The 10,000-nt window shown below is 49.4% G+C and overlaps 1 protein-coding gene across 1 annotated transcript in view; it reads right to left on the bottom strand.

Moving 5' to 3' along the window:
* LOC126579314 (delta-1-pyrroline-5-carboxylate synthase) overlaps window positions 1-3,876 on the bottom strand; it is a 7,531-nt gene extending 3,655 nt beyond the window's left edge. The window contains exon 1 of the mRNA XM_050242794.1: window positions 3,445-3,876. Within this exon, the coding sequence (XP_050098751.1) occupies window positions 3,445-3,558 (114 nt within the window). The 5' untranslated portion in view covers window positions 3,559-3,876. The remainder of the gene's footprint in view (window positions 1-3,444) is intronic.
* Window positions 3,877-10,000: the final 6,124 nt, after the last annotated feature.

The raw sequence follows: 10,000 nt of genomic DNA, 5'->3' as shown, positions 1-10,000 counted from the left end.
AAGGATCGCTTGCCTTAACACCCTCTACTCTACGGTTCGTCGATTGAAATTCCGTGCTCGTAACGTGGGATACAGCCTACCCATGCTTGTCCGGTGGCCATATCACCCTTGCTGACCCCCCACGGAAGCTGAAGCTCTCGATAGCATTGGAAAACAATCAAAACTTTTTTCATCGCACCACCAGGATCGAAGGATTCGCCGTGATTTTGGCTGCTGGCATGTTTTTGATTTTTTTTGCATCCCTCGAAGCCGAAAGGCTCCGTTCTGCTAGATAACCTCTTGACTTTGTAGGTAGCGAAAATGTGAGTTCCGTGGAAAAACTTTACGTTCAAGTAGTAATAGCAACAACAGCAACAAGCAGTATAGCTTGGACGAGTTTTCCCTTCATCTGGACTTGGATCAGTTTCTGGAACCTTTCTTTGCTGTATTCGTTAAGAAAAGCTCCTCTTGCAGGTCCAGGATGGTCGTAAGGATAGGAACACGGTGCACGAAGGATATCTGATCGTGCACCGTAATCTCAGGGAAACCCCTTTTTCCCCGGCAGCTCATTACGCTTATCCGTTGGCCATTTCTTATCTGGCGTATTGTCTGGCTTGCTTTTCCATTTCACTTTCTCTCTTTCAAACGTTATGCCATCGGAAGCGTTTAGAGATTCTGCCAATTAGCTTCAACTTTTGAAAGGTTTTTCCCCCAAATGCTGGTGCGGTGGGCGATGAACTTTGTTTTAATTCCAGGATCCCCGGGAAAAAAAACGTTTTTCAAATCTGTTAATCCATCGCCACGCGCACAAACTGTATAAACTTTCCGTGATTGGCCCCATTGGACCTGATTGTTTTAGGTACTAGCTTGGCTGGTTGCGTGAAATGGCGAAACAAAGGTGTGTGCGCAAGGGTGTGTGTTTGTGACCTCAACGAGGGACCCCTGCCGTGCTACCAGCTGGCGATGATCATTTTAAAGCTCAGGGATTCGGGAAAGTGGATAAAAGTTAATTGGAAAATTGTCCACGGCTTCCGCCCGGTGGTTTTCGTTTTGTCACGAAAGTTAATTACCGCCACTGCAACGGCCAACGGCCAATACCGGTGTCGGCTCCGTTGGTTGCAAACCCCTCGCGGTGGCGGCGCCGACTACGACCCGTCTAGCGTTGCCTAGATCCGCTAGTGGTTCCTCCTTTTTCCTGCATCCCACCGCAGCATACAGCTACTGCGATTGCACTCCCTACAGCCCGTCTTTTTAAGGACCAGGGCCGGGCAGAGTGGAAAGCCAGCCACCGCGCTTCACCACAGCCTCCCGCGCGTCATTGTGGTGGGCGTTGATGGCGGAAATTATTTTCATTATTATTTGATTTTCCATTCTTTGGGAGCATATTTTTCCACCCAACGTTCAATAGGAATTTTTACGAACCAATCTGCGCCACACCATTCCATTCCATATCCGCCCGCTACACTCGTGGTCGTCGTCAACTCGGCTTCACGGGACTTCGCTGCTGGTTTGATGCAATGTGCAGTGCCGTCATGTCACAAAATGATTGAAATTTTATTGGATTATCCGTTTGGTCGTCCTCAACTAACGTGCCTGGAGCTTGGATTCACATTTTTTATGGGAAACATTATGTGCACATTGCATCCAGATGCTCGGGAACAATTTGATGTATTGTAGTTCGTGTAATCTGATCAAAAGTGCTTAAATCCGACAAAGCAACCTATGATGGAGAGTGGAGGCAGTTTTTCATTTCAAACATTTGTTCCCAAAGTACTCTGGGTGCTTCATGGATAGTTTCTCATCCAATCGGTCCAAGGCGGCCGTTAGTAACTGCTGCTGTAGATAACATTTTGTTAAATCCTTGTTATGTTCTACAGCTGTGGCAAGATGGTCATGTTGAACTACGCTTGGGTATAGCCATTGAAGATACACTGGGTGGGTTCCTCTAAGCAAACCATTTCAAATGCAATCTGGCACAATGAGCTGGATCAGACTGTCACGCTTTGGGCACCAGCATTGCAACCACAATTAGCCATACAATTGCCTCTTGAGCTCGAAACTACATCAAATATACACCAGCAGGGACAATGTTCAACAGGCAACACCGCACCATATGCTGGAACAGAAGTTACTGTTCACAAGAGCATCCTTATCGAGTCGACTCCGAAGCTCCCTGGTTAATCGATTCTCAACATCTTGGAACCAAATCAAAGGTTACCATCACAGCGCAACCGAGCAGAATCGGAATCAACAAAGTCTGCAAACGTGACTTGCCAGTGTGCCAGTGCCACGCGTGTAGCCTACATGCGCCAAACACAGGATGGCGTTAAGGAGTTAGCTTCCTGAACGGTGCCGGCCGACGGTAAGATTCGCTTGAACTGATAACGGGCCTATTTGGAATTGGCAGTAGTTGGGTTTGGTTGCAGGAAGGGGTTACTTGTTTTGCTGATACCGATCAAACTCAAGACGGAAGGAAAAGGGAGATGAAGGTTCACTATTGAACGCTTCGAGAGGTTGCGCTCGATAAGACATCAATCGTGCGCTGGGATGTTTTCAATATAATTTCAAATCAAATAACATTCCAACATCAAACGTGTCCAACGTCCAACCAACCCCGGGTATCGGGCGGGTTGGGAGTTAAGCGTGTGGGAACACAAACAGCTGTCAGTCGGCTCGGTTCCCGGGGTCCGTTATCAGCTGGTCCAAGTCCAGCCACGCCAGCAGCAGCAGCAGCAAGTCACCTGCGAGGTGCGTTTGCATGGGACGTAGGCGTTTTAGTCGTGGCCAGGGCGACTAGAAACACGAGAAACTCATCGACAAGGATTACATGCCGGTCATCGGATTGATGCCTGCCCACCGGTCAATCTGGCCGTCTAATTTGTGGATGCTATTATTGGCGTGGCCGTATCAGGACCAGAAATGCGGTGGCGTGGACCGAATTTGACACTAATTAGCATCGATGTGTAATCGCGGTGATAATATATAATATCCATCACACGGTCATACCCGCCGTGATGCCATGATGGACTACCGGGATCAGTTCAAATCGGATTAGTCGCGCCAGTCCGCGTCTCACTCGGGGATTGTTGACGTCCCGGACACCCGGACACACGCACACACACAATCGGTCGGTAATCAAAACCAATGTTCAGCACCAGCGAGCATCAGCTGCAGCTGAGAGTGCGAGCTGATTGAAAATTTATTCAGGCCACTTAAGGCCGCGACAGCGAGCGCCAATCAGATGACGCACAAGCAAGGTTATCATCCGGACACACAGACACAAACAGAGCGGATGAGCGGTAAGGGGTTACACGATTATGAAAGAGAGCATCTCATTCGCATTCTTCCTGCTCGAAAAAGCCTAGGACACAAATGTCCGCCATTATCGACCGGTGAGCAGCATTTCATGTAGGTCAATCTGGCGTCCGACGACGGCAACGATGGCCAAAGCCACTGGACACTTACCTGTTGCACCAGATAGGAGCTCAGGGTGGGACTACCGACGACGGTAAAGTTTCGCTTCGGCAGAAAGTTGCTGGAACGCCGCAACCGTGGAACAACCGCCCGGAGGTAGCTCATGATGATTACAGTTTCCTGTTCTTGTTGTTGTTGTCGTTGCTGTTGTTACGGTCGTGTAGTCACCGACACTTGACTTGTCTGTTAACGGAGGATTTCCTTTAACAGAGAGTTCCGACTTTGGATCCTGTTCTGTTGGCCGTTAGTGGGGCAAAGTTTTCCTTCTCGAACGAACGATCTGTGGTACCGGATGGCGAATAGCTTTCACAGCATTTTCACGAACTAAAGCACACACACCGACGCTCTTCAATCAACAACCGAAGAGCCTGAAGAGCGATCTGTCGATCCGTACCGATTCGTAGCTCGCTTACGACTCGACTGATCGCTGCCTGATCCGCCAGCTGAAAAGGAAACTTATTTCCGCCATTCTGGGCTGTTGTGATAGTTTACTTTCACAGCCACAGCGAGCTCAGCTGATAAGTGATCGAGCGTGATGATCGCAGCCCTTGCGACGTAGCCACCAGTCAGCAGCCGTGGAATCTTCCCGGGCCGTTATCAACCTTTTTGCTGGCTCGATGGTGCTGACTCCGGGGGCAGCCTGATAATCGGGGATGTTTTACTATGTTTTACACATTCGCGCCTCGCTGCTCGCACGCGCCACATCGTGGCAGCGATGTGCCGGTGACGGACCACAGGTACACGATCGTTTTGGAACTTTGTACCCACTGGCCATCCCTTGCTGGCCGCTGGGACCTCCTTTTCCGGGGGTGGTGACGGTGTTCGAACCGCAGGTATGGCCACCGCATGCCATGGCAGGAACGAACTGGTTCCGGATGATCGGTAGCGAAGGTCTCTCTCTCTCTCTCTCTCTCGCTCTCTCTGTGAAGTGATGACGCACGCACGCCCTCCCTGGAGTGACGCATTGCGTGCCTCGTAAAGGCGGCAGGTCGTCATTATCAGCTCGCAGCATCGTACGGTTGCGGTTGCAGTTCAATCCGGTGACATATTGGCCTTGGTTCGGTGTGTCTGTGTGCCCGCTAGTTTGTCGCTCAAAGTTCTACCCGGGATCCGGATCCGTGGACAATGGTCGATGACGCCGCATAAATCTGGCGGTTGAGCATAATGGGCTAACGGGGTTCGTAGTCACGTGATGCGGTAATGATTGTACTCGACACCGGGAAATGATGCCGCCGAGGCTCGGTGAGCTCACTGAGCTCACTGATAACCCGCTACCGACACCACGAAAGTACCGGGCTGGCATTATCAGCGGCGGCGCGCGCGGTATGATTGAAACATAATTTCACTCCCGGGCGCGTCGACAGTGCGCTACAAAAGCGCAAGAAGTCGAACATCACACCGACAACACGTTTGCGGTGACCACGGCGTGAAGATTTTCCATAAATAGATAATTTCCCTCGCCTTTCGCCCGTTTTGAGCGAGCGAGAGATTGGCCAGTACGGTCCAAGGTTCGGCCACGGTTCATCGCTCAGACAAAACGTGCTTATCGAGCACGGTAGCTGTTGAAACCTGATACCCTCTGCAAGCCGGCAGCACGACTTTAGCCGACCGGCCGGGAATGATTGATTCGGTGTGAAAAGCCCCCCGTCCACCCGTGCGTATTCATCGTCAAAACCACAACCACCGGCACACCGGTCGGTCGCCGTTTCGTCGATTCGCTAAGCGAGAACTGCCTCGCCATACGGCCGAGAGGAAAAGGAAGCCGTGACAGCGAGAACTACCGGCTATCGTCTGCGTGGAGAGAAAAGTCTCGTCGTGGATCGAATTTCGAGCAACATTTCGGGGTCGAGGCGCGTGCTGCATGATAAACAACCACGCCTCTGCCGTTTCTTTTTTCCAGACCAGACCAGTGGACCAAATCTGGCCAACGGATCTGAATGGAAATGGTTTGGTCGCCGTGCCAGGGATTCGGTGGTATCGTTCCAGCTGACCGTGTTCAAGCTCGGTGAGTGATTTGCTTGTTGCGATAACAAGCTGGTAGAAGGTGGTTCGGCTATTCCAATATCGGTTCGACAGGCCACAAACCTCTACGCTTGTGATGCTCGCACAGTAGGAAAATGGCACAAGAATTGATTCATACCCAGTGGTCTCTAGTCAATTTAATTAATATCTATTTAAACTTTTATGAATTTTGTAAAGAGTATTTTGTAATTCCGCGGTAATATCCAAATTAATCAAATTGATTCTATGGTTGCTATGTTTCTGGAGTTGTCTCTAACACTCCTCTTTCTACACTGATAATATTTGAAGCGATATTTTATAACTAATTTATAACAATGACTGTTTATTTTCAAGGTGTACACCGAGAAACTTACTTTACGTTTAACGCAAATATCCTTTTTTCGGCTTCAGCAACTTCCTTCACTCTCCTTACAGGCCTCATTTACAGATCAAGTTTAGGATCAAGTGTCCTTAGTGGCCAAAATGTCCGTGTTGTTCCATATTTAGTCCTTTTTGACCAAAACCCCCCACAGTAACTCACTGTCCTGGCACCGGTTGGTGTTTGTGGCATTCCAAACGGACCACTACAACGGATGGATGGTTTGCAAAATATCTTTCGAGCGTGAAAAAAGAAACACTGACCGGCCAATGGTGCACTCCATACCGACCGCTTAGTTGCATCCATAATTTCGCGGTCTCGACATTCTAACCTGCAATCTTTGTTCTCATCCCTTCCACTTTCGATAGTGGGAGCGATGGTTTTTTTTTCCCCTGACTGACTCGTTTGTTTGATCATCCACGAAACCTTAACCAACGAACTGACCGAACGACCGCGATTGCAACGGGAAAAACAGGGAAAAGCGAATCGAATCGAAATGAGTTTATCAGCGTGCAGATCAATCGGGACAACCTAATGGATACAAATTGATTCCCTTCGTATCGCACCTGTACGGGTTTGGTCATTGCGGTGTGCCGTGGGGATTGATTAGGCCACGTGCCACCTGGAATCCTGGAAGTCCGCAAAGGAAGGGCAGTGTTTCCGATTTCTCTCAACCACCGTTTATCGCCGATCGCACCCTCACGCAGGATGGTCACACAGCCTTTAAGAACGTTTTATCGATTCTTGCAGCCCCTTTTCGATGCTGGTCGTCGTGGTGGTGGTCTGGCGCTTTATCACAACCGTTTGATTTCGGTTCGACCCTCGGTCAGGTCAGACCCCATCCCACGGGCTCGGCAGACGATGACGATGGTGCTGGTGATGGCGACGAATTGCCGGTCGCTCGGTCGGTCGGTTGGTCGGCCATTGCTGGATGATGCTGGTCTGTGACTGGTGAATCTAATTAATTTTTAATTTTCCTTTCTAATTACATGGTAATTAAATCAGAAAAGGAGTGAACATTACTGTTGTGGCGTTGCGTTTCCCTCTTCGCGCTGTCACGCCGGCACCGGTTTCTGATTGACGCGAATTAAGAGCTGTGACTTGGGAGCGTCGGAGATGGATGAGTTGAAGGGTTTTGTAGCGGAAACTAGGTTGACCGAAGATCAAAACGCCACGGCATGGCAATGGCATCACGACGTTTTATGGCGTTTTAATAACTTTCTTTCAATAATGAATCCTTCCGAGCCTTTCGAGCTCCAGTCCCAGATCCCCTGAGCCCCTGTACCGCTCCACGTATACGGATAATACAATCTGCGTCTGGCGTCTCTTTTCAAACATATCATTTTTTTATTATTATTATTTTATATTGCACTAAATTACGACTAGGCGCATTCACATTGTTCCCCTCCCTTTTCCCCGGAGCCGCACGGGGCGCCTGGAAACTTCCTCCCCTTCTGTTACGCTTTGAATGGAGCAGAATGGAAATGGAACGGATTCTTCTGCGAACGCGATACGCCTCCCCCCCCCCCCCCTCCATTTCGCTCTCTACATTTCTTTCCAGCTTTTTGATTGATTTCAATTTATTACTTGATTTGATTCGCTTCCACTGTGCCGCGCGCCACGTCTTTACATTTCCATTTCTTTTTCCCCACTGCCGGAACTGGCCACTGAGTGCCGGATGCCGGAGTAAACCGTTTTGCAGACCCGTTTTTAACGCGTGTTGGTTTTGTTCGACAAATTAATATTTACATTTCGTCTCCCCGCTCTCATCCCTTTCTTAAGGACCCGTTCCCGTAGCTTCTTGCACCCATTGCCCTCTCCCTTTTCATCCGGTTTTGCATTTGATGCATTGTGCGCTCGTGCCCTACCGATGCACTCGTAGGATTGATATATGTGTATTTTCCGAGAGATGACTCCTTGCCCTACCTTGTGGCATTATTTAAATATCCATTCGCGCGTACGTTCGTCCCTCGTTCTATGCTTTTAATTAATACTTTCATACACATCTAGAAATGCAATAACGAACGAAAGAGCACGCTATAGTGACACTCATTGAGCGGAAACGCCGTGGAAACGGCCACGGAACGGGACAGTGACAGGGCCGGCAACGTTCCATCACGTGGCCCGGTTTTGTGCAAGCGATTTATTTACATTCACTTATTTGATTCCCTCGCTTCTTGCGCTTCTGTAGCCTGCGTTATAGCAAACAGTGTACCGGACCTCCGGACGTGTGGAATGGAATGGAAAATTATATTTCACACATTTTAAGCAACCATCAGTCGTCGTCGTCGGCGGCGTCCCTTGGCACACGCTTCACGGTTGCCAACAACTGCTGCGCCTCGTTTAATTATTTACTCTGTGTCTCTCTGTCCGGCGTCCGTTTTACAACGTGGCGCATTGCGGTGTACAAGCGCGACGAAAAAAAACATGCAACCGAATCATACCACCGCGGCCAGCGCATTTGCCGTGCTCGACTGTCCCGAAGTTTGTTGTTGTTGTTTGCTATCTGTGCTGTGTGTGTGTTTGTGTTTTTCTTCGTTTTCGTTTTTGATTTGCAAATGCTCGTTCCTCATTTCCATTTTTAATTTGATCGTATGTATATATATTTAGGTAATTTCTCGCAGTTACAATTTCGCTCAGAACTCACTCAGGAGCCCCTGGTACACGGTACACAGCGCTGCACAGAATTCGAAATGGATTGAAAGAGAAGCAAGCTGCTACTAGACCGTTCCTAACTCCTGCTGCTGTTCCTGGGAACATAATTCGTGCCCCAACGGAGTGATGCCAACAGGTACGTTATGAGATTTTCGCTACAACAATTTGAACCTTTCTCCGGACGAACGAACGAACGAACGGACCACGACGCCGGTTCGTTAACAGTAATTTAAAACACTATCACACTACACACTGTGGCTGTCGCTGTACATCACCGCAGCCCTACTGCTACTGCTGCTGTTGCTGCTGCTAGGAGCAGCTGGGATGAGTTTTTCGCTTCGCCCAAACCCGGAAGCCTCTGCTTGTCCTGTCTTCGTTCGCACTTTGAGTGCATCGGGTCCAAAGTGTGAACAACTTGACGTTCAACATCCGGTGTCACTGCACCACCCTTATCCCTTATCTCTTCTACTCTTCTCCTCCTTCGTCTCTCTTGCTCTCTTTCTCTCTCTGTCTCTGGCATAAAAATAAAGTTTCTCGTTCTTGAAGGAAGAAAACGCAGGCCACCGGGGGTTCGTCAATATGCACCACGTGTCCAACGGCTTCTCTTTGGGCTCGTAAAAGAAGCGGTTGAAAGTTGGGCGCATATCGCGGGTGGTGGCGTCGCGGGGGGGGGGGGGGGGGGGGCTTGCTCTATCTCTGGATGGTCTCCGCTTCTGCTTTCCAGTGCCTTGGCCTTTTCGCAAAATATCTTTGGAACATCGGAAGAACCCTTCCCGGAAGAAGAGGTTGTGAGATTCGTGGTTTTGCTTCTTCAACTTATCGTGCTGCCTTCCTCGGTGCTGATGGTTTGAAAAGGCGGCTTGGGAAGGGCGTTAACGGGCGTTTTAAATGCAGTCTTTGCGTGATTTGATCCCCACCATATCTCTCTCGTTCTCTCGTTCGCTCTCCCCGTTACTATTTCCGCAATTTGCATTTGTAAAGTTTTCGTTGGTTCCGTCCTCGTTCCGCACTTCACCTAACCATTTGCTGCTTCCCCAAATGTCGTTGTCCAGTATAGCTTTTGCACAGCGCTCGGCTTCTGCCATCGCCCTGACAGGTTGGCAAACAATGGGCTACCTCATTAGGCGTATAAATGGGGAATGCCCGGAAACAGATGCGGCAGATCATGGCTTTCAAATACGGCACATCCGGCCACATCGACGAAAACGCTACCGGAGTAAGCACATAATCACAACAATCATGTTGTCGGATGGCAACTTTTGTTTTGTACCCTCTCCGACTCCCTCACTCGGTCTCTCAGCTTGCAGTGGTTCGCTCTGCTTTGTGCGAATGACTAGCATATAAATTAACTTTTGAAGGCAAACAACCGAACCAACGTCTACTGCAGAGCGTGTCAGTCAGGAATGATAAATTATGGAAGCCATACATCGTGGTCGGCCAGACACAATCTGGCGTAGTCGGATCCGGGCGATGGATCATTTATGAAAAAGTCAAACCAGAGGATGAAGATTC

This window comes from Anopheles aquasalis, chromosome 2 (assembly GCF_943734665.1).
Source record: "Anopheles aquasalis chromosome 2, idAnoAquaMG_Q_19, whole genome shotgun sequence".
Lineage (NCBI taxonomy): Eukaryota > Metazoa > Arthropoda > Insecta > Diptera > Culicidae > Anopheles > Anopheles aquasalis.
This window is presented reverse-complemented; position numbering and strand designations above follow the sequence as displayed.